Source organism: Dasypus novemcinctus, chromosome 8 (assembly GCF_030445035.2).
Source record: "Dasypus novemcinctus isolate mDasNov1 chromosome 8, mDasNov1.1.hap2, whole genome shotgun sequence".
NCBI classification, from domain to species: Eukaryota; Metazoa; Chordata; class Mammalia; order Cingulata; family Dasypodidae; genus Dasypus; species Dasypus novemcinctus.
The window spans coordinates 123,191,022-123,217,946 of record NC_080680.1 but is presented as its reverse complement, the minus strand read 5'-3'; the positions used below and the strand labels follow the sequence as shown (position 1 = coordinate 123,217,946).

The following is a 26,925-nucleotide window of genomic DNA, read 5'->3' as shown; positions in this document are numbered from 1 at the left end:
AGCCACGGGAAGGTGGACGTGACAGAAGACTCCCGGGTGCAGCAGCGCAGCCTCTGGCTTTTAAATTGAGCTGCTTCTCAAGAGCTGCGTACCCCAAGGCCTACGTTAGGGACGTTATTAGAAAAGAAGGCCTGGAAACACCTCCGGATGGACGTCGGGAGGACGTTTGGCCAAAAATCCACGAACAAGAGGCAGCTCTGTGCCCTGGTCCTAGACGAGGAAAGCGATCGTTTCTGAGTCACCCACACCTTGGTGTGGGGTACGATGGAAAAGCGTGGTCTTGGAAACACCGGGTCCTGTGAACGTTTTAACAAGAAACAGTGATTCCTTTCTTCTAAAACCTAAATCTATGCCTAGGAGAAAATTCCAAAAAGCAAAGGGCCCCAAGAGGCTGAGCGGTGATCCCTGAGGGGCGTCCCGGATTCGGCCCCAAAGAGCTAACGTTCAAATTCACCTCTTCCCAAATAAGATGCAACCTGAATGTGAATGCAACGGTCACCCCTGCCCAGTTACAGGTGGAATTCCCTAAAGGCAGCTGCCCACCTGGGTGCCTGCACACCTGGGTGTCTGTACACCTGGGTGCCTGCCCACCTGGGTGTCTGTACTCCTGGATGCCTACATACCTGGGTGCCTGCCACCTGGGTGACTGCACATGCCTCCCCACCTGAGTGCCTGCCCACCTGCGTGCCTGCACACCTGGGCGCCTGCCACCTGGGTGCCTGCACCCAGCCCCAGGCAGGTGCCCTCAGGCCTCCCCCCCCGCTGGGCCTTGCGCCCGCCCCGCGCTTCCCACCTGCTTGTCCGACACCACCTGTGAGCCCAGGTGACTGGGCGCCCACCTGTCGGCAAGGTCATCCTCATGGCTGGGAGCTGGGGGCGCCCCGTGCAGGATGCCCTGCGCCTCCACCTGATCCCGGGGGTGGAGCGGCTGCGGGAGGGGACCGTGACCTGGGAAGACTCTGGCCCCGGCCAGCCCCCGGGGCAGCTGGGAGGACGCTGGGGTCAGCGCGAGGGGTCCCGAGTGTCCACACGGGCTGTCTCCTCGTGGTGGCCGTGGGGACGATGCCCGCTTTGCCTGGCTGTTGCAGGGAAAGCGTGACGACAGCGATGGGGGGAAAATGCTCCAGACGCCGCAAGGGCCCATTCCCGAAGCGACCGGGACCCGGTGCCGGTTAACGTGCGTCCGCGCTGGCCGGGCTAGGGGGCCGGGGCGCTTGGCCCAATGCCGGCCTCCCCGTGGCTGCGGAGGGATCTCGGGGGTGGGAAGGAGACGCTCCTCCCCAAGGTGGGGGGCCTCGTCCAGTTGGCTGGGGCTCTAGGAGGAACGGCTGAGATTTCTAAAAGGAGAGGGAAGCCCGCAGGCCTGTGCCGCCCCTGCGCTCCGAGCCCCCGCCTGCGGCCCGCCCTGCGGGGTCAGGCCTGCGGGACCCCAAGCGTGTGGACGACTCCCCGTGACAGGCCTCCTGGCTCTGCTGCTAACCCTGACCCCTGCCAGCGCCCCCCCAAAGAGCATTTCCAGACGGGAGAGGCCGACACGACCGAGGAAGCCGGCGGCCCGCGGTCCCCGCGTCGCTCCTGAGAAAGCCCGGGCGGGCGGCGCCAAAGGCTGCGCCTCGAAGGGCTGCAGTGTCAGCGCTGCCGTGGACGCAGACTCTCCGGGCCAAGACCCTGAGGCAGCAAAGTGGCCGTGCGGGCTGGGGGATGTTGCTAAGCAACCACCCGGGGCACATTAACGGGGTCCGAGGCCGGCCTGAGCCCGGGCGGCGGCCGATGCCCAGTGGCCCTGGGCGGGTCCCTGCCCTGGGCTTCAGCTGTGCCAAGGGCAGCTCCAGGGACCCCGCCCCAGCCCAAGGAGCAGAAACTGCTCCCCTCCCCCCTGCTGCCACAGTGGGTGGGGGGCAGGGGGTGTCACGATGACAGTGCCAGCCACTGGGTGCCCTGTCCTGCTGCTAAGTCAAAGGAGAGACCAGGGGAGCCCCGAGATCCGGAAGGGGGGCACAGCTCCCTGGCATCTCACAGGAAGAGGTGGGGACTCTTATTGTTCATCAGTAATCTCTGTCATTATTGACAGCACCAAGCCTCTGCCTGCGGGTGCCCCTCGCCCCTGAAACCCCCTTCTCCAGGAGCCCACCCGCCTCCCTCACCCCCAGCCCACCACCTTGACCTGGCCCCGCTTTTCCGTCTTCCCTCACGCTCGCCTGCCACCTGCCACAGGGGCACCGTTCCCTTGTCTCTCCCCCGCGGGGCCGAGCTGCTCAAGGACAGGGGTGGGGGTCACTGATGGCCCCCAGCCGTGCCCGGCCCCCAGCGGGCACCACCCCCCTCACTGCACGCTCTCCATGCGCCGCGCCGGGGGCGGGGAAGGCTCACGAGCTAAGTGCCCGTGGCAGGACGGCTTTCTGGGAGAGGAGACGGACATGCCGAAGGCATGCTCGTGTGCCCGAGGCCCCCGGGCGCAAAGCGGGAGAGCAGGGCACCACGGAGAAGGCGGCGTCGGCACCTGTAGCCCCGACCTGGTCCCGCCGGCCGACCCGGGCTGTGAGCCCGTCACAGGCGACAAGGGGAGCAGGGCCGGGGGGCGCGGCAGCTGCGACGGCTCAGCCCCCGGTGCGTCTAGAGCCTCCGTGCCTCAGGAAAATGAGCCTCCCGCCTCGGGTGCGGAGCTCAGCCTGCCCTGGGCACACGGGGCAGCTCGAGAGCAGGCTGCGGGGACCCCGTGCCTCCCGGAGGAGAAAGAGAAGGAAAGGCCCAGTGGGGCAGCACAGGGGTCCACGCTCAGCAGCCACGGGGGGGTCTACGCTCAGCAGCCACGGGGGGCCATGCCCAGCAGGGCAGCCACGGGGGGCCATGCCCAACCAGGCGGCCACCGGGGGTCCACGCCCAGCGGGGCAGCCACAGGGGCTTCCACGCCCAGGAGGGCAGCCACAGGGGGTTCCACGTCCAGCGGAGCAGCCACGGGGGGTCCACGCCCAGCAGAGCAGCCACGGGGGTCCACGCCCAGCAGGGCAGCCACGGGGGGTCCACGCCCAGCAGAGCAGCCACGGGGGGGTCCACGCCCAGCGGGGCAGCCACGGGGGGGGGTCCATGCCCAGCGGGGCAGCCGTGGGGGTCCACGCCCAGCAAGGCAGCCACGGGGGGTCCACACTCAGCAGAGCAGCCATGGGGGGTCCATGCCCAACGGGGCAGCTGTGGGGGTCCACGCCCAGCAGGGCAGCCACGGGGGGTCCACACTCAGCAGAGCAGCCATGGGGGGGTCCACGCCCAGCGGGGCAGCCACGGGGGGTCCACACTCAGCAGAGCAGCCATGGGGGGTCCACGCCCAGTGGGGCAGCCGTGGGGGTCCACGCCCAGCGGGGCAGCCGTGGGGGTCCACGCCCAGCGGGGCAGCCACGGGGGTCCACCCCCTGGGCTATTCCACTGTAAGAACTCTGGGCCTGACGTCCCACACCTGCAAATGGCTGACACCCCAAGAGGCTGACACCCCGAAAGGGCCCCACAAGGGCGAGGGGAGATTCGGCCTGACAGGTGTGCTGGGTGCCGCGGGGACCAGAGACGGGCAGGAGCCTTCCCCACCGCGGCCCCCAAAGCCAGCCAGCCAGCGAGCCCTTAAAGAGGGGCGGCGGCCTTGCGCAAAGGAAAAGGAAACCAGGAGGCTGGAGCCCTGGTTTCCAACGCGCCCCTTCATCAGCGCCCGCACTGCACCGCACCAGGGGCTAACCGGCTTCCAGCTCGTGCCCGCCCTGCAGCAGCCATCGTTCACCCCAACTAGTGGACAAGGGGACAGGCTCAGCAGCCAGGGGCCTGAGGGGTGGACCTGGGTGGGGGACACATCCAGGAGCTCCTCCCCTGAACCACTGCCACCCCATCTTCTGAGCGCCACCTGCTCAGCCACTAACCGCTGTGTGACCTTGGACAAGCCTCTGCCTTCTCTGGGCTCAGTTTCCCAACCTGTACAAGGTAAGCGGTCCCCTGGCTTCAGCGCGGTTTTCCCACGCTTCTTTTCTTGCTCCTTTCTGCCTGGGTGTCTTTATTTTTGCCATTTCTGTCATTACAGGTTTTTAAAACATCTTTCCTGCAGAGCTGTTCGGATGGGATGGTGTATTCTTTTTTTAATTTCTTATTTTGAAATAATTTCAAACTTGTAGGGCGGTTGCAAAAATAATACAAAATCTCTACAGAAAACCCCCACCAAGTCCCCACCCCAGGGTTTCTTAACCAGGGAGATTCCAGGGGGTCCGTGAGCTTGAACTGAAAATTCAAGAAAAACCTTATTCTCGTGGGGACATGTGGATGCACGGGCGGTCTGTTTATTAAATGACACACAGCAGCGTGTGGACTTAGCAAGGGCTCCGTGGTTCTCACCCGACTGGCAAAGGGGTCCGTGGAACAGAGAAGGTTAAGAGCCCCTGCACTGTCCAAATGCCCAGATTTACCAACCCTCGGCTTTTTGCCCTCTTTGTTGTACTGATCTATGTATAGACGGTATGTCCTTTGGGCATTTTCCAAGCGGGCGGCATCTTTTCACAGCAGGACGACTGTGTCGTCTCTGGACGGGTGTGGACACCCCAAGGTCAGTCTGTCTGAAGACCCTTTTCTCCAAATGCGTAACCTCTGGGCCCTAAACGCTGACCACTGCAGCCTGCTGCTGGCCCGACCGCGCCCCGTGAACAGCGGCTCTGACGAGCGGCGCAGCCCGTGGCGGACGCGCTAGGGGCTGGGCAGACCCTCCTCTGAAGGACACTGGGAGGGAAAAAGAAAACAGAAACAGGGCACGCAAACCAGCGTTTGTGAAACCTCTGGAGGGGCCGAGTCTGGTAGGGGCCAGCCTGGGGCCGCTCGCCGGGCGGAGTTTCAGGCGTGTCGTCCTAGCCCGGTGTTGGCCAGCGGAGGCCGGCACGCCACGCCTGCCCGCTGCCGGCTTTTACAGCCATCGCTTTAGGGGCACACGGCCACGTCTGTGCGCGGACAGCTCGCTGGAGCACTGAGCGGCCTCCAGGGAGGAGCCTGAGACGCCCAAGGGACTTCCTCCCCGGACCGTCACAGAGAAAGTGCACGGTCTGGGTGGGAGCCGGCTGGCCCGGGAGGGCCCTTGCCGCGCAGCTTTCCTGGCTCTCTGGGCCACGCGCCCCGATGCACGCCCTCGCTTCTCACGCACAGCGCGCGGCCTGCAGGGCCGGCCTCCCCGGAAGGGCCAGCGGGCGGTCCTCGGCGCTGACGGCTTACACGCGCCCCGGCGCGCCCCGGGCTCACCTGTCTTGGGCCGGACGGTGGTCAGCGGGTCCAGGTAGGCGGCCAGGTCCCGGTGCTGGCGGTCCAGCGCGACCTCGAAGGCGGTCTTCTCCAGCGCGCTCAGGTGGTCGGGCTCGGCCCCCTTCTCCACCAGCTGCTGCGCGGCGCCCAGCCTCCCGCCCAGCGCGGCCAGCATCAGCGGGCTCCAGCCCACCGAGCGGGCGGCGCGGTTGGGGTCAGCCCCCCACTCCAGCAGCAGCCGCACCACGGCCTCGTGCCCGTGCTGGACGGCGGCCATCAGGGCCGTGACGCCCAGCAGCTCGTCCCCGCCGGCCCCCGCCCCCCGCGGCGCGCCCGCCGGCTGCTGGGGGTCCGGGAGGGCGCCGGCTTCCAGGAGCAGCTTCGCCACGCCCAGGTGGCCGCCCCGAGAGGCCACGGTGAGCACGCTGGCCCCCAGCCGGTTCTGGGCGTTGACGTCGGCGCCGTGGTCCAGGAGCAGGTGCGCCACGCTCACGTGCCCGGACCTGCCGGGGAGACGGGGCGTCAGCGGCACGCGGCGCCGGCGAGGACCCAGGGCACCTCCCTGGCGTTCAGCATTCAAGGACAACTGCCTGCCCGCCACTGGCTGCGTGGCCTTGAGGCTGTAGGCTCTCCGTGCCTCCATTTCCCCACCTGTAAAATGGGAGCCTGGGGGCAGTCACTTCGAGGGTTTTGAGGACTTAAGGACCCAGGACGTACGAAGCTTCTGGAACAGGGCTGGGCGGGCGTAAACGTCAGCGGTCAGGCTCTGTTACATTTGGTGGGGTGCGCACGGCCACACAGCCGGCAAGGGCGGGCACGGGGGCGGGGAGCCCAGGGTCCAGGGCCGCTCCACATGCGGCCCCCCAAGTCTCACGGCGCTCGTCTTACTCTGCTCTGCAGCCGTTCGTGCTCTCTGACTTCCCCAAGGGCAGGGCCCCTCCCTCGACACACACAGGGTTCTGGGCCCAGGATCCCACGCGGAGGGGCAGGGGGGGATGACAGGGGACAAGGGGGGGCGTGGGCGCTGCTGCCGCCTGCTGGCCAGGACGCTCGCTGCAGGCGTCTGGGAACCAGCCCTTCCTCCAGGACTGGTGTGTGCAGGGGCCGGGGGACAGACAAGCGGCCCCCAACTTCCGGGACCAGCAAGGCGACAGCAGGGGCAGTATCCCGGCAAAACCATGTCCTCCACTTGCCGCCTCGCCCGAAGCCGGCCCCGCAGAAGGGTGGCCCGTCCTGCTGCGGCCGCACCGGCCAGGCTCGGGGCTGGCAGGGCCTCGGAGGGGCAAGGCGAGAGCGACGGCAGACAGGGGCCGGCGGGCCAGGGCTCCCGGGGGCACGGCGCCGCGGTCGCGCCTGCACCCAGGCCCCCGTGGTTGCTGCTGCCCCTTTCTGGACACGGGCGTGCGCCTCCTCTAAACCCGGGCCCCCCCTCCCCCAGGGACAGAGGCAAGGCCGGCCCGGGCTCTGCTGAACTGACAGATTCCTCCAGGGCCGCCAAGCTGAACGGCGCGCTCACCTCAGCCCAGGGAGGGGGCGCTGGGTGGCACGGTGGGGGGGCAAAGCCCAGGGAAGCTGCAAGCCTGACCCCCCCCCCCAGGCTGGTCCCCTCCAGCCCATCCTCCCTCAGCCTCCAAACCACAGTCCCCAAACCGCCATCTGCTCGTCGCTCCCCACCTCCCCCAGCCTCGCGGAGCCGCGCCCACCAAAACGCACTCGTCACCCCCAGCCCCACGCTCGCAGCACTTCTGCGGTCACTGGCACCGAAAGATGGGCGCCCCCGACACCACATTCCCAGCCGAGGCCGACGGGGGCCGCGCTCTGCCCGCCCGCCGCGGCGCTCGTTCTGGACGGGTCTTTCTCGTGGCGTGCTCAGCCGCGTGGGGGCACTTTTGTGCTCGGGGCGGGTGACTGTGCTGTTTTAAGCAGCCCCCGAGCATGGCCTTCTGTGGCTACGTGTAAGGAGGCTGCGAGGTGCGCGTTGAGAAAACATGCGTGTCAGGCACGCTTCCTGCAGGCGTGAGCTGCGGTGCTGCCGGCCGAGCTCCGTGCAATGAAGCGGCAACAGGCATTCAGTAAGGCGTCTCCACACAGGTGCACCCACGGACACGGCTGAGCACTGGCCGGCTGATGGAAGGACTGGGACCTGAGGCTCTCAGGAGTCTCACCCTGGCTTGCAGCATCCGTCAGGTTCACGGTGACTTTAAAGAACAGGACGGTATGGGAAGCGGATGTGGCTCAACGATAGGGCGTCCGCATACCACACGGGAGGGTCCAGGGTTCAAGCCCCGGGCCTCCTTGACCCGTGTGGAGCTGGCCCATGTGCAGTGCTGACGCACGCAAGGAGTGCCCCTGCATAGGGAGCCCCACATACGAGGAGGGTGCCCTGCATGGAGAGCCGCCCCACATGTAAAAAGCACAGCCTGCCCAGGAGAGGCGCCGCATACATGGAGAGCTGATGCAGCAAGATGATGCAACAAAAAGAGACACAAGCAAACACAAAGGAACACACAGTGAATGGACACAGAGAACAGACAACGGGGTGGGGTGGGGGGGGAAATACCAGGACGGTGACTGAGAATGGACACGGCTCTCTCCTTCCCTGTCATCCCGCCCCAGCCCCCACCCCCAGCACTCTCTGTCCTTATCTACTTAGGACACAGCTGATCCTGCCAAGGGCAGGGCTGGTCCAGGCCTCCTCGTTCTCCAGCATCTGGCACGAGGGCTGACCCGTGGTGGCGCTCAGGAAATCTCAGGCGAGTGACTGAGCGGACGGAGCGGTGAGCAAGCGAATGAGTAGACGGAGCAGTGAGCAAGTGCATGAGTGGACAGACGGCCTAACCTGAGAGAGGAGGGTTCAGCCGGCGGCCAGGCAAGGCTGACGCCCTGGGCATCCTCCGATGGAGGAGACTCAAAAAAGATGACACGGCTTAGCTATCAAGGCTGGGATGAAATCGAGCATACAACCTCGCAGCAGATTACAAAGTGCTGCCACAGTTTATCTCATCTGGTCTCAATAAACCACGAGATAAACTGATAATCCCCATGTCACAGACGAGGAAGCTCAAGATGACACCGGAAGGCAATGAATCTAAAGCCTCCGACACAGTCAGAACTTGAACCTAAAAATCTCCAGGGGGAGCAGGTGTGGCGCAGTGGTTGAGCGCCTGCTTCCCAGGCACGAGGGCCCGAATTCAATCCCTGGTACCTCCTAAAAACAAAAATTTCCGAAGCTCAGCTCTTCCAGTACTCCAAACTTTTACAAAGGAAGAAAAAGGATGGACTGGCGCAGGAATTCTGAGATTTGGAATGCTCTCTGAACCCCAGAGGTCACTCAATTAGGCTGACGACAGAAAAGCATTGAAGGCTGAGATAATCCGGTGGCTGCTTCGCTCCTAAGAGGTCATTACTGGAGATGGGGGCGTGGGGCTTTCTGGAGAGCTGCTATCATTATCAATCAATTTCAGCAATTAACACCTGCACCGAAAGACCTGGCACCCATGCCCACCTCTCAGAAGGGTGAAGGGCAGGGAAGGACAGGTAAGAAGGCGGAGAGGCCACACCGTGCAAATGGGGCAAGGGTCCCGGGATCCGTGGCTGAATGGCAGCTGCAGCGCAGTGAGAGCACCAGCTGGGGAGCCACCTGCCTGGCTGTGAATTCTGATTCTGCCACTCCCTAGCTGTGTGGTCTTGGGCAAGTTACTTAACTTCTCTGTGCCTAGATTTCTTTCTCTGTAGAAGGGGAGCTTTCTGTGGATTGAACGAGGTGATTCATTTAAAGCACTCAGCATGGTGCCTGGCACCAAGTAAGTGCTCAAGTAAAGTATCTATTATCTTAAGAAGAGAAAGAAAATAAACCTAATTACTAAGAGAAAATGTAACTACTTCTGATACCAAAACACCTACAAGGGACCAAACTGAGGGCAGGCGCAGGGCCTCTACAGCCTGGCCTCCACGCTGGCGAGCCCTGAGGCGCGGAGCTGGGAGGATGCAGAGGGGCTCACGTCCACAGCGGCTGCCTGGAGCTCTGTGTTGAGGAGGATTCTGAGGAATACGCAGATTCAGGGACAAAGTACGCAGGACTGGACCGTGTCGACACGCATGCCTGCATCGGCCCCGATCCGCGGGGAGAGACAGGCTGCGTCCCCCGCAGGAAGCTGCTCCAAGCTGAGCTGTGACCGTCACCAGGCAGCAGGAAGCTGCGGCCAGTCCGGCCCCCGCGCAGCCAGGACCCAAGCGGGACGGGCACTGCCGCCCCCCGAGGGCCTTGGTGAGCGTCCAGGGGTGGAGGACGCAGTGTCCGCCCCGCCGCGGGCTCCAGAACCACCCGGCCGGAGAAACACTGGGCAGCCGGCCCCACACCTCAAAGTCAGGCTCTCCAGAAAGGGGGTTCTGGGATCTGTCTTTGGAAAACCACGCCCGTCACGACGAGCTGCCCCTTCACACCCACTGGGAAGGCGAGAGCAGCAGAGTCGGCGGATGCCAAGTATCAGGGAGGAGATGGGAACGTAAAAGGGCGCTGCCACTGGGGGGGACAGTCGGTTTCCTCAAATGATGAGTTACCAAGTGACCTGGCCATGCCACTCCTGGGTATATCCCCAAGGGAAGTGAAAACACTTGTCCACGCAAAAACCCGTACACGAACTCCCACAGTGGCATTGTTCACAATCGCCAAAAGAGGGGAACACCCCGAGTGCCCTTCAGTGGGTGAATGGATAAAGAAAACGTGCTGTATACATACAATGGAATACTATGCAGCTGTACAAAAGGAATGCTGTTCTGTTGCACACTGCAACGTGGATGAACCCCCCAAACATGATGCAAAGCGAGAGAAGCCAGTCACAAAAGTCCACGTTATGAGTCCTTTCCTACCAAAGTGCAGAGTAGGGAAATCTAGAGAGACAGGAAGTAGATTAGTGGTAGCTGTTTAGGGCTGAGGCAAATGGGGGACCAGGGACATTACAGCTTAAAGGGGTCAGGGTTGCACTTGGATATGATGCAAATGTTCTAAAATTAATTGTGGTTGTGGCTGCACAACTCTGTGCTACGCAATCCACCCATTTAGCGTGTACAATTCAGTGGTTTTTACTATATAGCACGTGCGTTACATCTCAAAAGAGCAGTTTTTAAAAAGCATCTGCTGATTGCGATGTGCAGCCAGCTCGGCTACCGCCCAGGAGAGCCACGGGCTATAATGCGGTGCCAAAGGATACCGTGCAGGGGCCTTCCCAGTGCAGGGACCAGAGAGGAGGCGCTATCATGGCAGGCTTCCCAGAGGAAGCTGAGCTGGGAGGAAGAGGGCCGTTTCCTAGCGTGCAGGAGGGGATGAAGGGGCTTGGAGAACGTGGCTGAGGCATGGGCTCTGCAGCCAGGCTCCCCGGTACGAACCCCAGCCCTGCTCCTGACGGGCGGAATGCTCACGGGCAAATTTTGTCATCTCCTTGAATCTCAGATTCTCACTGTCAAGTGGAGTTGGTGTTCTTAGTACAAAGTAAATGCTCGATAGAGGTTAGTTATTAAAGACAAGGACAACAATGGGGAGGGAGACACAGAGGAGGTCTGGGTGAACCATCCTGGCAGAGTTTAGGACCCCGGGGGTCGGAAGCTGCGGGAGACAGGAGAGAGGATGGGGAGAGGTCCCACCGTGAGCCTCCAGGTGCAGCCTGGAGCGGCCGGAGAAACCTCAGAAAGAGTCGGGGTTGAGGCCATGGGCGCGGGGAGAAGGGTGCGGATTCGAGTTCTATGCAGGCTGAGGATCTGCCTGGAGTTTCCCGCCTAGGAGGGAGGTGGTGTCACCAAGAGCCAAAGGGGACCTCAGAAGAAAAGCCAGTAGCCCCACAGGCCTGTGGTCACCCCAGACTGTTCTGGATAAGAAAGCAGGTGTCTGAGGGGAAAGCATCCCAGCAGGCAGGTAGGTGAACAACGCCTGCCCTTAGTACACCCGTGCAAACAGGTGGCCCCCACATCGTAACAGGGCCGTGTCCCCAAAGTATGTTTAGAGATTGATCTAGATGACAGAGCACTGGGAAATGGTGAGGCAGGCCACAGCTCTGCCCCATGGAGCGCCGTGCAGCAATCGAAAACAATATATCTGAAAATAATGCAAAATAAAAGTGGCTCACCTGGAAATGTACTCAGAGAGATAAAATATGGGGTGACGACAAGAAGACTGTAGGTAAGAATGTAGTGTTTTCAGTGCCTTTTGAAAACAGAACTGGCTCATATGAATGGAAAGATGCTCCACTGTGTGCATGTGCACACACACACACAGATTACAGTTACACTAAGATACAATCGATGACTATGCTTGTGAGCCTGTGTACTTGAAATTTCAACTAGGCCTAGAACTGCAGGGTGCCTAAGAGTTACCGCCTGAGAGCCTCCATGTTGCTCAAATATGGCCACTCTCTCAACCAAACTCAGTATGTAAATGCATTATCTTCCCCCCCCCCCCCAGCATGGGACATGACTCCCGGGAATGAGCCTCCCTGGTGCCAAGGGATTACTACCATCACCAGCTGGTGATGCAATTAGAAATAGACCTTGAATAAAAGGGAGAAATGGTAAAGACAAATGAGTTTATATGTATAAGAGATTTCAAAATGAGTTGGGAGGTCATCAGAGGGGTCGCGGTGATGCACATCTCAGCAGGATCCCAGAGAAAGCCAAAGTAGAAAATCCCAAGTACTGGTGCTCCTGAGGACTATGGAGACACGCAGTTTCTATGGTCATGACAGATGGCTCTGGAGTTCACTGCCTTGCCAGTGGGCCCTACTTTGGGATTTGTACTCCTGATTGTGATGGAGATGGACTCAGATGTGACCTCTCTACACATGCATCTTCTGTCACTTTTGCTGAAACTGTGACTGGTGCTGGGGTTTGTGTATGCTCAGGAGACTTGAATCTCTGAACTGTCCATGTGCCAGCTGGGCCCTGAGCCTCAGCAGAGTTGCAACATCTACTCTCTGGTTCATTGGACATACCTAGGTCAGCTGACAGGGAGGTGAGAATGGGCAACCGCCACACCAGGGAACCGAGAGTGCATATGACTATAAGCAGGAGAATCGCATCCATCAGCCAAGTGGGATCTAAGCCTTCTCTCAATTTAGAGGTGGAGTGGACATCGCCATCCCAGGGTCCCCAAGATGGAGGAATATGGATTGGAGTGGACTTGCTGATATTTTATTACAGAACTGTTGTGACTCTAGCAATGGAAGAAATGGTATCATTGATGTGGAGATGGTGGCCATGGGAGTTCCTGAGGGCAGTGAGAGGGAGGAAGAGGTGTGATATGGGATATTTTTGGGACTTGGAGTTGTCCTGAATGATATTGCAGGGACAGATGCAGGACATTGCTTATCCTGCCATAACCCACTGGATGGACTGGGAGAGAGTGCGAATCACAATGTAAACTATGGTCCATGCCATGTGGCAGTGCTCCAGGGTGTACTCACCAAATGCAATGAATGTACCATACTGATGAAGGGGGATGTTGATATGGGGGGAGCAGGGGTGGGGGGTGGGGAGCGGAGTACATGAGAACCTTTCATGTTTTTTTTAACATTAACACTTTGTGAGATCTATTTATCTTGAAAAAAGACAATAAAAAATTAAAAATAAATAAATAAATAAATAAAAAGATACAAGCAGACTGGCAAAAAGCCAACAGTGTGATCACACGCTCTATTGGCTGCAGAACAGGGGGCTCACCCCCACTGCTGGAGAGAGGATAAACTGTTTAAACGGTCTTGGTAGCAAAACAATGGCCCAAAGCCGTGCCCACCCCACTGCTGGGAACTGGGCATGTGTTAGGTTACGCAGCAGAGAGGGACGGAGGCGGCGCCGCGGCTGACTTGGACGGGAAGCTGGGGAGCTGATCGGGGCGGGCCCTTTAAGTGTCGGAATCGGAATCGGTGCCCTTTAAGTGTCGGAATCGGAATCGGTGCAGGCAGTGACTGCCGCTGGTGGGCCGGAACCAAAGAACACAGGCAGCTTCCAGAAGGTTCTCCCTTGAGCCTCCGCAAGGGAACGAGGTCCTGCCGCCCCAGAGACCCGAGTCAGACTTCTGATGTCAGAACAGAGAGCAGGACCGTGCTATCTGAAGCCCCTAAGAGTGTGGTAATTTGTTACAGCAGCGATAACTGGCAAACACACGTGTATGGAGAACAATTTGGCAACGTTCATCAAAATTACAAATGACCACATTCCCCCTTTGGAGAACTACCTCCCGACACACTTGCTCATGTGTGAAATGGCATATGTACCAGCTTTTTCACTGTCGCACTGAGCGCGATAACAAGAGACTGGGAAAGCACAAATGACCATCAAGAGGGTTCTGGATAATTAGCAAACAATGAAATATCACATGGCTAAAATGAGGAAGGTTTTTATGCACCAATACGGAAACATCACCAAAGTACATTAAGTGAAAAAAGCAAAATACAGAACAGTGCGCAGTTTGCCAAAAGGGGGGAAGCGGACTTGGCCCAGTGGTTAGGGCGTCCGTCTACCACATGGGAGGTCCGCAGTTCAAACCCCGGGCCTCCTTGACCCGTGTGGAGCTGGCCCACGTGCAGTGCTGATGCGTGCAGGGAGTGCCGTGCCACGCAGGGGTGTCCCCCGCGTAGGGGAGCCCCACGTGCAAGGAGTGTGCCCTGTAAGGAGAGCCGCCCAGCGCGAAAGACAGTGCAGCCTGTGCAGGAATGGCGCCGCCCACACGGAGAGCTGACACAACAAGATGATACAACAAAAAGAAAGATTCCCGTGCCGCTGACAACAACAGAAGCGGACAAAGAAGAACATGCAGCAAATAGTCACAGAGAACAGACAACTGGGGCAGGGTATCCCCAGGGGAGAGACAACTGGGGAGAGAAATAAATAAATAAATCTTTAAAAAAAAAAAAGGACTAAATGATGTAGATCACCTTTAAAAAAAGGGGGGGATGACAAGAAGAGGCAATGGGCACATGTGCTGGGATATGTCTAACCAGTGGCCCTCGGCTGGGGGCAGGGTATCCCCAGGGCCATGTGGCCATGTTAGGAGGCATCTGGGGTTGTTGCAAGTATAGGGAGTCCTACTGGCACTGGAGTCGAGCCAAGAGTGCTGCTAAACAGCCTACTATGCACAGGGCAGCCCCTCCCGAGTGGCTGGTCTCTGCCCTGGAGGTGAGCAGGGTGAAGGCTGCACCGCACACCCAGGGCTCGGTGTGCACCTTACACAGCATTTTTCTATTCAAAGATTACACTTAACGTGCCAGGAGGGTTATTATTACACTGCTTTAATTAGAAACTTTTTAAAAAGTGGCTGGGATTCCGAAGGCGTGTTTCCGGAGGAATAACTGAACTCTGCCTGGGAATTCCTCCCCTCCCCTTGCTCCCTGCAGCCTCCTCCGTGATGCCTCCTCCGCGATGCCCATCCCGCAGGAGAAGGGCCGCTCCGTCCAGCCTGTCCTGAAGGCCCTCGGCGGACCCCAGCCGGCCTCCAGCCCCGCAGAGCGCGGCTCACGGAGAGCGCGTCTACACCGGCTGTGGTTCCGCATCCCGCCACCCCTCCCCGCAGCCATCCTGCCGGTCCTCGCCGTCCACCCAAGGGCTCCCGCCCAAGTCCCCAACCCGACCCCTCGGCTGCCGCTGGAGCAGCCCTTGCGCCACTCTCCCGCTGACGTCCGCACACTCATCTCCCTCCGAAACCCCCGACTGCTCCTTCCCTTGTCCAACCCTCCAGGGCCCGCGTGTCACCGGGTCCTGCCCTGGTGAGGTGGTGAACAGCGGGAAGGCTCTGGAGCTAGACAACCAGGGTGCAGACCTCGGCTCCTCCACCACTGGACAGCTGTGTGGCCTGGGGCAGGCCGCTTGACCTCTCTGTCTCAGTTTCCTTTTCTAGAAAGTAGGAGTGACACCACCTACCGCTCAGGGCCGTGGTGGGGACTCCGGGGCTAACCCGGAGTTTGCTGTGTGCGTTGGAGGGATACCCACGTCATAGAGCATTTGCAAAAGGACAGCAGTTACTCCCTCCCTGTGTCTGAGCACTGGGCAATGTGACTGTGCCATCAAGTGGTGGCATTTATGACCCGCCCTGTGAATCCAGGACGGCCCTGGGATTTGTTCTGGCCAAGAGAACATGGCAGAAGCGGTCAGCGTGCTTCCAAACCTAGGGACCCTGCCGGACGACGGAAGAGAAGTGGTCCAGTAGCCCCGTGGCCACGCCGCCACCCGGCCAGCCTCAGGCACAGAACCACCTAGAAACTCATGGTTGACCACGGACGGGCGGCAAAGCCCAGAGACCGGAACGGCAGCAGGGCGTGCGAAGTCCACGGCCAGAGTCTAAGCAAAGCCACCGGGGGGGTGGTCCTGCAGCCACGGCTAACTTGAGGCCTCGCCATACGCTCACTGGGGTAAGTCCTTGCCCACCTCTCCGCGAAGTTGTCATTGATGCTTCTCCTCTGCTGTGTCCCCAGGCCGAGCCCCTCCTTTGCCCTCTGGCTCTCCCGCCAGCTTCGTGGGGGACACCTCTTCTTGGGGCTCCTCCATGGGGACCTCTAGTTGGCAGGTTCCTGCCGCCAGCCTCCTGCCCAAAGCCACCCCTTCTCCTGAGCTCACTCAGCGAATGCCATTGCCCTGCCGTATCCTCTGCACAACGGCCGTCAGGCACCACGTCCTGTGGACATCTCAGACTCCTCTCCTTGCCCTCCCCCACTGTCCCCACTCTGGTCCAGGACACCAACACCTCTTCCCTGGACTTCCACAGTCATATGGCCCTAGCCTACCGCTGAGATCCATTCCCACGCTGCAGGGAAAACGATCTGTCTAAAACGAAAACTCGACGCGGTCACTCGTTCTGCCTAGAACCTTCCATGGCTCCCCAATGCCCTGGGCATAGCCGGCCTTTCTCAGTAAGTTGCCTGACACCTGCCTCCTCTCCAGCGAGGGCTCATGTCTCGCCACCCCCAGCCCCTTCCTGGGCCCTACACCTACCCGCGCCCAAGCCTTCACACGGGCCTCCCATCACCTCTTTCTCGCCTCCCAGTCCTCAGGTTCCAGTTAATTCTTGTAACATCATCGGGTCTCAACTTGGGGATTTATTATTTCCACCAGAAACTCCCCTCCCCAGGCCTGGTCCGTGGCCCCGGCTGCCCCGAACCTTCCTCCTCCAAGCCTCTTCCTGTGCCCGGCACCTGAGCGCCGGCTGCTTCCCTGGGGGACTCACCTGGGTCCCAGGCCAGAGTGGGGCGTAAGTTCTGAAGCCTGGTGGCAAGAAGTTAAGGGCGGCCCCTTGGAAGAGCCCGAGAGCCCCGACGACTCGGATCCCCATCTCCGAGACGGGGCTTTGCAAGGCCGAGGTCTCCGAGGCCCGCCCCGTGGACCCGGTGCCCGGGCTCCCGCGCGCCCCGCCGGCCGGCCCGCCCTCACCTGGCCGCCTGCATGAGCGCGCTCCAGCCGTAGTGGTTGCGGCTGTTGACGGCGGCGCCGCGGCGCAGCAGGACGCGCACGAGCGGCTCGTGGCCGCCGGCGGCCGCCAGCTGCAGCGCCGTGTTGCCCGCCTCGTCCGAGCAGTCCACGGGCACGGGCCCCGCCGCCTCGGCCGCCGCCGCCTCCGCGCCCGCCTCGGGCTCCGCGCCGCGCTCCGCCGCCGCCGCCGCGCCCGCCTCCAGCAGGCGCCGCGCCGTCTCCGTGTCGCCCTGGTCGCAGGCGCGCAGCAGCCGCTGGAAGGCGGGGGGCAGCCCGCCCTCGCCCATCGCCGCCCCGCCGGCCCCGAGCCCCGCCGCCGCCCCGCCCCCGGATGCCCGCGCCCCCTTCCGCCCGCCCGGGGGCGGGGCCGGGAGCGCGCCGGGGCGGGGCCGCGCCTGCCCGGGCGCTCCTGCCGGGGGCGCGCCGGGGCCCGCGGTCACGCGGCGGCTCGGGGCGCGCGCGCGCGCCACCCCGCCCGCGCCTCCGCCGGGCAGCCCGCGGGTGCGGGGCCCCGAGGGCGGCGGGCTGGGGCTCGCGGCGCCGGGGTCCCAGGCCGCCGCCGTGCGGGCCCGGAGTGTGGCGGGCGCCGCGGGCTCCCCAGCGCCCAGTCTTAACCCGCGCTTCCTGAGGGGGTGTCGAGTGAGCCCAGGGGCGAGGGGGCGCCCCCTGGACTCCCAGAACGTTCTGCGGGGCGCTGCGCCGCGCTCCCTGCCCGAGGCGGGACGCTGGGGCCGCAAGGCTTCCGGTCCCCGGACGATCTTCACCCTGGTTCTCCCAGGGCGTGGGCCCCCACCGCGGCGTCAGCCCCGTCGGGGGCCTGGTTAGAAACGCACATCCGACACCCACCCCCCCACACACACACCTAGTGGATCAGAAGCGGGCGGGGCCCAGCCACCTGCAGCTGGACCACCCTCCGGGGAATTCGGGTGCACGCTGCCGGGTGCGGTGCCCTGCTTGGTCCTGACAGCCACCAGAGGGGGCCCAGGGCGTCTAAGGAGGCAAGAGACGCTGGAAGGGGTGGCATCTTGCCAGGGTCCGCCCGGACGATCGTGTGGGAGGCCGTGACTAAGTCCCAGCTCTTGTGACATCTGCCCAGTTCTCTGTGCCCAGCAAATATTTATTGAATGACTCTCTGTTCCAGACGCTGGAGAAACCGCAGAGAACAAAATAGAACGTCCGCCTTCCTGGAGCTGGCGGGGGGGAGGAGGCAGGCTGCAGACACACAGACGTGTAGAGGCAGGTGGTGAGGGGTGATGCTGAAACAATGACTCTTACATCAAATAAATCCTGGTAAATGGGAGAGAAGGTGGAGGGTAGGGTCTGTTAATAAGAGGGTGGGCAAAGAAAGCGCCACTAGAAAGATGACATTTGCCCTGAGACCTAAAGGAAGCAAGCGGCGTTGACATCCAGGGAAAGCATTCCAGCTGGAAAAGGTGTTGAGAAGAGCAGCCTTGTCTGCAAACCGCTTGTGCTGTGCCACCTAGGCAGCCCACAGTGATAGCGGGAACCATCTGGAATGGCGGTTGGTTTACATCCACTGTTAGCTGCGTCTCTAAAGCCTAGCAGAAGGTCAGGGAAAGTGAGTTTCTGGCATCCAGAAGACACTCAATATGTGACTTCAATGACTAAGTCTCTGTATGATTATAATACCAAGCAAACTGAGTTTCTGGCATCCAGTAGGTGCTCAATATGTGCAATTAAGTCTCTGTGCAATGATAATACAGAGCAAAACTGGACGAGGGCAGATTGGAGATGTGGGTGCCCTCCAGACCTAGCCACAGGGCTGGAAGAATGGTGTCCTGGGCTAAGCAGAAAGGTGAGGGAGTCTCAAGAGCACACAGGGTTCGACCATGGGGGGCTTTAGCCATGAGCAACGGGGAGCCATGCGAAGTGTTTGAGCAGGTGCATTGCTAGGCTCGAGCTCATCGCTCAGGCCCCAGAGTCTGAGAGGTACACTCTCGCTTCCAGATTTGGTCCCATCCACCACTGTGGAAGTGAGGATGACTCCCTTTTGAAGGTGTAATGAAAAATTAGTTCCCATGAAAATTCTGAGTAATAATATTCTTGTGCTTTCCCTATGTGTCCAGATGGTTTTTCTTACACTTTTATTAGCTAGTGGTTTTATTATAAAAGTAATATCATGGTAAAAATAAATTCAAAAGGCATAAAACAAAAGTAAAATCCCCTTTCCCTTTCCCCTCTACCCAGTCCTATTCTCCAATAATAACTAGTTGTGATGGTTCGGCTATTGTGTCAACTCAGCCAGGTAACTGGGCCCAGTTGTTTGGTCAAGCAGGCACTGGGCTCACTGTACTACAAGGGCATTTATGGACTTCAGTCACCACTGACTTTACTGCATATTTACCTGATTACAGCTACATCAACCAGGGAGTTGCCATTAGCAATGAGGGACGCTTTATCCAATCAGCTGAATGCCTTAAAAGGGGAAGTGATTCCATCTTTCAGAGAGAATCTCCCAGCTCGTGTTTGGACAGCCAGCGCCTCCCAGGAACTCATCAAGGACCTTCACTGGACATTCATTGGAGCCCCTGGTTGCAGCCTGCCTGCGGGACCTGGACTTGTGCATCCCCACGGCTGTGTGAGAGACTCTGATAAAATCTCGCACTATTGACAGATATCTCCTGTTGATTCCATTTCCCTAGAGAACCCTAATACACCAATACTCACATTTAGTTCATCTTTCCAAAAATATGTCATGCATCCACACACACACTCATATACAGATAGGATTCGTCAAGGTTCTTGATTGCAAGCGACAGAAATCAATCCTCTAGATAATTTCAGCAGAAAAGGGGTTTTAGTGCCAGGTTCTTGCATAGCTAACAGATCCCATGAGGGCCAGAAGGCCAGGCTCGGAAGCCCCGCTGCCAGGGGCCACACCTGAGCTGTGGCACAGGTGCCCCCTCTACTGGAATGGCATCTGCTCAGCCCTTCTTTGTATCATCAGCTTCTGAGTCAGGGGCTGAGATGGGAGCATTTGATTGGCTCCACCTGGGTCATGTGCTCTGCCTGGCAGCAAGGGAGGCCGGGAAAGTGAGTTTCTGGCATTTCCAACATCTCTAGTGGGGGGTGGTCTCTGCCCCCGAAGGTAGGGGCATCCCCAGGGCAGGGAGGGTGGAGGGGGCAAGATGCTGGGCAGCCAAAAAGGATGACAAACACCCAGGACAGAATATCTTTCTGGAGTGAACTCTTCTGCCCGCTCAGCCTCTCCTGCCCCAGGAAGGGATACCCCCTTTCTTTCGGGGACCCTCTCCGCCCCCATCCTCAGCCCTTGTGGCTCGGGGATTTTTGCTGAAGCCCGGGGAGCGAGGCCCTCCGCGTGGAGGTTGTCAGCCACCGGGCTGTCTTCCAGCCTCACTGAGAGCCAAGCCGCCGCCCCGGAGCGCAGAGCCAAGCGGCCGAAAGAAGAGCGCCTCCCTACTGCCGCTGGCTGCCGCGGCCTCACCCCTTAACTTCCCTGCCTGCTGCTTTGTGGTTAGGTCTTGAGAAGCAGTGTCGTCACTTGCCATCCAAGGTTTCACAAATCCCTGATTTGCTTTTTTTAAAAAGAGTTATTGTATTTATTTCTCTCCCCTTCCCCCCTATTGTGTGTTCTTCTGAGTCCGCTTGTATTCTCATTGGCACCAGGAATCTGTGTCTCCTTTTTTTTTTTGGTTGCATCATCTTGCCGTGTCAGCTCCCCATGTCTGTGGTGCCACTCTTGGGCGGGCTGTGCTTTTCTTGTACCGAGCAGCTCAATGCGGGGCACACTCCTTGCACGTGGGGTTCCTTTTCGCGGGGGACACCCCTGCATGGCACAGCACTCCTTGCGTGCAGGGCTGCTGCGTGTGGGCCAGCTCACCACACGGGCCAGGAGGCCCTGGGTTTGAACCCTGGACCTCTCATATGGTAGGCGATGCTCCATTGAGCCACGTCCACTCCCCAATTTGCTTTTTAAACAAGTAGGTTCATATTGTTCATGCTACCTAGTCTTGCTCCCCCCCCACACACATCTTGGGTGTCTTTCCATGTAGGCAAGTGGAGATCTGCTTCATACTTTCTAATGGTGGCAGGTAGTGCCATTACGTAGCTGTGCCATGATGCATTTAATCTTTTCTTTAGGATACCCATTTCTAGCATGATTCCAGTTCTGTGCTTATTTCGCCCTGCCTTGAACAGCCTGTAGCAGCAGGGTCCAGCAGGAGACAGATGGCACTTGGCTGAGAGGGCGTTTACTAAGGATTATTTACAGAAGGGTGGGCAGGGTTTACAAAGAGCCGCAAGACAGGTATCCAGGCCTGTAAGAGTGGGGGGCCATGGAGAGGGAAAGAAAGGGGGGACGGGGTTACAAGAGAAACTGGAGAGAGCCGCCTGATGGAGTTGCAGCCTTTGGCAGGAGGCACAACCAACCCCAGCAATCCAGTGGGGCCACTCCCGGGGCCCCCAGGGAACAGAAGCCCTGCCCTCGCGCTCCTCCCGCCCTCTAACCTGCCGCCCATGCTGCTCACTGGCCAACCCCAGCTGGGAGCCTGGGTACGACGTCCTCATTGTCAGCCTCCCAGGGCCCAGGGCAGGACGGCGACAGACTCTGCAGGGCCGACGGAGGAGGGCCTGCGTCTTGCTGCTCAGGGGGTGGGTCTTGGGCCAGCAGCGTCTGCACGCCGATGGCTTGTTGGACTTGCAGACCCTCGGGCCCCAAGCCTAGAGCCACTGGACGAGACTCTGCGTGTCACCAGGACCCAGTGATTCGTGCTGGCATTAGCCCTGGGAAGCCCAGACCAGCACACCTTCTCTGTGTCTGCAGTCTTACTCTTCAGGACCCCTCCTGCAGCACTTTTCCTGTTGATCCCTGTGTCAGTTTGCATCAGCTGAGAATGGTTTCAACTGGGAGGAACGCCTGAGAAGGCTGAAGTGGGGGGGGGGGGGGAGGTGGGGAGAGGCCTCAGACCATGATACCGGTCTGATACCTGTGAAAGGAGAGTGGGAAGGCGGTGGGAAGAGCTTCAGACTGCAGTGTTGTTCTGGAAAGTCTCAGCTGGGCCGAGGGGGAGACAGGCTCCTGCTGGGGTGCCCTGCACTGCGTGGAAGAGGCCAGGGTCTGGTGCCCCCACCACGCTCAGTTACATCATCAGAGAGGCTGGCCCCAAGCTGGGCAGACAGGCTGGGTGGGGTTAGGTAGGTGGAGGGAAAGAGGGGGACCAGATTGGAGAGAGCTGGGGGACAGGAAGCCAGAGATGGGTGCAACGGATTAGGCAGGAGTTGATGAGCAAAGTACAATAGTCTCGATAGGGTATTATTTACCTTTCGTTTGCTTTCTGCTTTTTTCTTTTCTTTCTGTTTCTGACTTTTTTTTTTTTTTGTATATGGTTTAAAAAATTAACATTGTAGAAATATAGAATGTAAAGTCCTTGAGATAGATGACTTTGGGTTTTGTTTTTCTTAAATCCCCAGAATCTAGCACACAGCCTGGCAAATGGGAAGGTGATTGATAAACATTGATTGAAGAAAGAGAATCAATCAAATGAAATTGAACAGGCTGCAGAATCTCATATCAGAAATAAAAAAAACACAGTTAACATTTGGATGAAAATGTCTCTAGGATTTTTCCTTTGTGTATTGTTGGTTTTTTTAAAAATTTATTTTCTTCCCCTCCCCCGCCCTGCCATTTTTACTGTCTGTGTTCATTCTCTGTGTGATCTTCTGTATCTATTTATCTTTTGTCTTCTCTTCTCATCTTTCCCCTCTAGGATTCACCGGGATTCAATTCTGGGGACCTCTGATGTGGAGAAAGTTTCCTTATCAATTGCACCACCTCAGTTCCTGGTCTCTGCTGCACTTCACCTCGACTCTCCCTCTTCGTCTCTTTTGTTGTGTCACAGTCTTGCTCCTTGACTCACTTGCATGGGCACTGGCTCACTGCATGGGCACTCGGGTTGCCGCATGGGCATTGGCTCACCATGTGAGTACTGAGCTCACCATGCAGGCACCCAAATGGGCATTCAGCTTGCCACACAGGCACTCTGCTCACCCCATGGGCACTTGGCTCACCACGCAGGCACTGGCTCACTGTGCAGGCTTGTTGTCTCTTCTTTTTCACCAGGAGGCCTCAGGGGTTGAACTCAGGTCCTCCCGTATGGTAGGCAGAGGCCCTATCACTTGAGCCACATCTGCTTCCCTCTGTGTATTATATAACACACTGTTTTAGTTTGCTCCGGCTGCCAATGCAGTGTACCAGAAGTGGGTTGGCTTTTATAATGGGAAACTTATCAGGGTAAAAGCTTATAGTTCTGAAGCTATGAAAATGCCGAAATCAAGGCATCATCAGAGATGTTTTCTCACCAAAGGTCAGCTGCTGGATCCTAGACTCCTGCCATGTGGCAAAGCAAAATGGCAGCTTTCCCTTTCCGTGCCTCTGAGCTCTGCTGATGTGGAGCATGCACGCCCCCAGCCTCCGGGCCTCCCTCAGCCTCTCGGGGTCTCCTTGTCTTTCCGCAGTCCTTTCTCACACAGCTGGCCACGGTGGCGACCGTCTTTCTCTGTGTGTTTCTGTTTCTCCACTTATGGAAGACCCCAGCAAGAGGGCAGGGACCTCACCTGGGTCAGGCCTCAGTAACTAGTCCAAAGGCCCTAAAGCGGTCTAGTCAAAAGTGATCCAGTTATCAAGGGCTGATCATTGGACCATCCTTCTCCACTGGTCTCTGCTGTTGCACTTGAGGGATTGTTGCTGTTCCATTGGGTAATGTGTCAGAGCTCCCCTGGGTGGGAACTCAGCACTCCCTCAGTTGTCATTTGTAAGAGAACTACTATGAAAATACCCAACATATATCAGAACATTTTTATGTACCCTGTTTACATGCCCTGGAGAGCTCCCCCACCCATGTGCCCCCCATCAATAACACCCCACACCAGTGCTCCTCCCCTGCCATAGTTGAACCCCTCTGTGGTCCAAAACTTCTTAAAAATGAAGCCTAATATATTCGCCAAATTCATTTACTAGGAAAATGAAATAGTAGTGGTAGGTTTAAAGATTAGAAGTACAATACATACTAATTTGGAAAAACTAAAAGTAAAAAATAAATTGGGGTATTAAAAAATGAAAAATATCGTAAAGCTTTGTTTTTGACGTTTTGCCTTTTATCACTGTTAATAGGTGTTGCCCTGTATGTACGGTGGCAAGGCAATTTCTTTCATTTCTTCCTCAGTGTCTACATCCTTCCTTTTTTTTCCTAATTTTTAATTTTGTCTTCAAAAAAAGTTATAGATCACAGTAAAGTCATATATACAATAGAGGGGACTCCCATATGTCCCAACATCAAACCCTTCTTCCCCTTCCCCAGCAATGATCTTTTTACATGTTCATGTTACATTTGCTGCAGCCAATGCACAGACAGTGAAACATAATTATCAAACATGGTTCAATTTTGGTCTCTTAACTAAATCTAATCAAATGGCCTTATCTACACTGCATTTCTAGACACAGGAACAGCTTAAGAACTTAAGCTCTGGCTTAAGAACAATATTTTCTAGGGCCTAAAAAAGACAAACCAGGACACACTTATTATTTTATTAAATTAGGACTGTACAAGTAGCTCAACAACTTCTTTTTTTTCACTTAACAATGTATTTTAGGCACAATTTACGTTAAACACTGTTGAGAAAATATTAGACAAGATATGAATCGTGGGAGTTATTTAAATCAGTCACCCTGCAAACTGCACGTGGCCAGGAGCTCCACGAGGGGTGCTGGGGGTATTTAGGGCAGACGCGGTGAGGAAATGCTCGGATGCGCTGGGTCTCCATTGGGAGACTCCAGAGGGGAGTGGATTCACCCGGAGGGGTCTGCCCATTCTGAGAAGGTGTTTCTCCTGGACTGGTGGCTCACCAGGGGCGGCTTAGCCGAATCCTGTGGGTGATTCCATTGGTCCATTTTCTCGGAAAGCCCCTGCAGGTCTCCCATTTTGGTCGTTTCCAGCGAGATCACAGCCATTGATCTCTCCTCAGGCGGTCGAGTAGGCTCCGTCTGTCATTTTGTTCCTTTTTTCCCTTTTCCGTTGTCACGTCTGCTTCGTTTCCTGATTGCAGTAAGGTTCATTTGGTGGCTGCTCAATTCCATTTAAGCCCCTTGGGGTGGAGTTACTCACTCAGTTGAGTGAATGGTGGGGGTGGCCTCCGCCTCTGTCAGGGGCCTACTATTTTTTATTTTTCAAGATTTATTTTTATTTATTTACCGCCCCCCCCCCTTGCCACCTGCTGTCTGCTCTCTGTGTCCATTCGCTGCATGTTCTTCTGGGTCTGCTTGTCTCCCTTTGTTGCATTATCTTGCTGCACCAGCTCTCCACGGGCACAGGCCAGCCTGCCTTCACAAGGAGGCCCTGGGAAGCAAACCCATATGGCAGACAGGAGCCCAACCAATTGAGCCACATCCACTTCCCTGGGGGGTCTACTATTTTACTTTTATTTTACCCTTAGGCTCAGTCCATTAGACAGTCCCATTTTGGTCTCATTTTCCATTTGACCAGCTATCTTAAGAGCAACCATCTGTCTTGAGGGTAACAAGGAATTGGAGGAGACTCTTGAAACAAAGCTTGTACAACAAAAAATAAAAATATATAGACTTCTAATCACAATTAAAAGCATAAATCCAAAGCATACTAGTTGTCACCACAGTCCCTTAAACCAAGAACCTAGGTCAGGAAATAGGTCTGTCCATCGACATGTCTTAACCCCGACTGATATCACAAAGCACCTCGACTTGGACCTTTAAAATATTCAGGTTATTTATCCCAGTGCCAGATCACAGCCTTCAGGGGCAGTCGGGGTCTCCTGAGCCTGGCTGTTGGCAAGGACACTGAGGCCCAGCCGCTAGCCTGCCTGGAGGGGCTGAAACGCACACAGGGTGGAGGTGCAGCTCTGTGTCATGACCTCAGAGACATGTATCACTGCTCACTCCAGGCCGCGTGTCCTAGGGAAGGTGTGATGGTGCACGGGAATGAGGGGAGCCTGCGTTATGGTCAGTCAAGGACTTGGGGCGTTATCCCCCTTTGGTTGGTTTGAGGCCCAATGTACAAAAGGTGCTACGTTAGCTACCTTACTGGCAGTTAGGGTAGAAGGTCTATGCAAGAGCTCAGAAACCCTGAGAGGCTGAGAAGGGCTAAAGGCTGGAGCCGGCAGAGGAGTCAAAGCTGAAGCAACAAGACCTGGAAGAGAGAGTGGAGAGAAGAGCCCTGTGCCTGATCAGCCACAGCTGAGCGAGGTAGAAAGTGAGCCTGGAGAAGAAGGCAGAGACTGGCTGCCATTTTGCCTTGCTACACGGCAGGGGTCCAGGACTGCCAGCAGCTCACCTTTGGTGACACAGCATCTCTTGATGATGCCTTGATTGGGACATTTTCACAGCCTTGGAACTCTAAGTGTCTACCCTAATAAATTCCTACTGTAAAAGGCACCCCGTTTCTAGTATTTTGCATTGGCAGCCATCAGCAAACTAAAATGTTAGACTAGGCTTATATATTCCAGAGATTTTTGCCATCTTATCTGAGAAAGTAACAGGACTTCCCCAGGATGGAAATTTAATATTCTGTTAGCTACTGTGGAAGCCTCTATTTATCCAGAAAACAAACCTAGGACAACAGGAATACATTTATGTCCCATACAAGTATGCTTTAGGTGCATTTTCCTCCATATACCACCCCTCTATCAACATCCTGTCCTAGTGATGTACCTTGGCTATAGCTCCTGAAAGAAATTTCTTACATTTGTTTTATTAACGACAATCCTCAGCCACCCCAGAGTTCAATGTGTTATGCAGACCACTGTTTTATCCCCTAGCTTTCCTTCTAGCAACATGTATGACCCAAAACTTCCCCTTTCGACCGTGTTCACTTTAGTGCTGTCAATTACATTCCCATCACTGTGCCACCGTCCCCCCACCCATTTCCAAACCATTACAATCAACCTAATTATAAATTCTGCACAGATTAAGCATCGGCTCACCATTCTCTACTCCCATTCCATCTCCTGGTAACCCATCTTCCAGGCATTATCTCCATGAATATACTCACTACGTAGTTCATGTCAGTGAGATCATGCAATATTTGTCCTTTTGTGTCTAGCTTATTCCACAAAACATTAGGTCCTCTAGGTTCATCTTTGTCTCATGATCAGTACAGTACTTCATTCTTTCTTACAGCTGAATAATATTCCATCGTTTGTATGTACACATTTTGTTTATCC

General features: G+C 57.4%; 1 protein-coding gene across 1 annotated transcript in view; it reads right to left on the bottom strand.

The window, feature by feature from the left end:
• ANKS6 (ankyrin repeat and sterile alpha motif domain containing 6) overlaps positions 1-16,996 on the bottom strand; it is a 51,867-nt gene extending 34,871 nt beyond the window's left edge. Inside the window, 2 exon segments of the mRNA XM_058302622.2 lie at positions 5,251-5,753; positions 16,657-16,996. Coding sequence (XP_058158605.1) covers positions 5,251-5,753; positions 16,657-16,982 — 829 coding nt within the window. The 5' untranslated portion in view covers positions 16,983-16,996.
• Between the last annotated feature and the right edge of the window lie 9,929 nt (positions 16,997-26,925).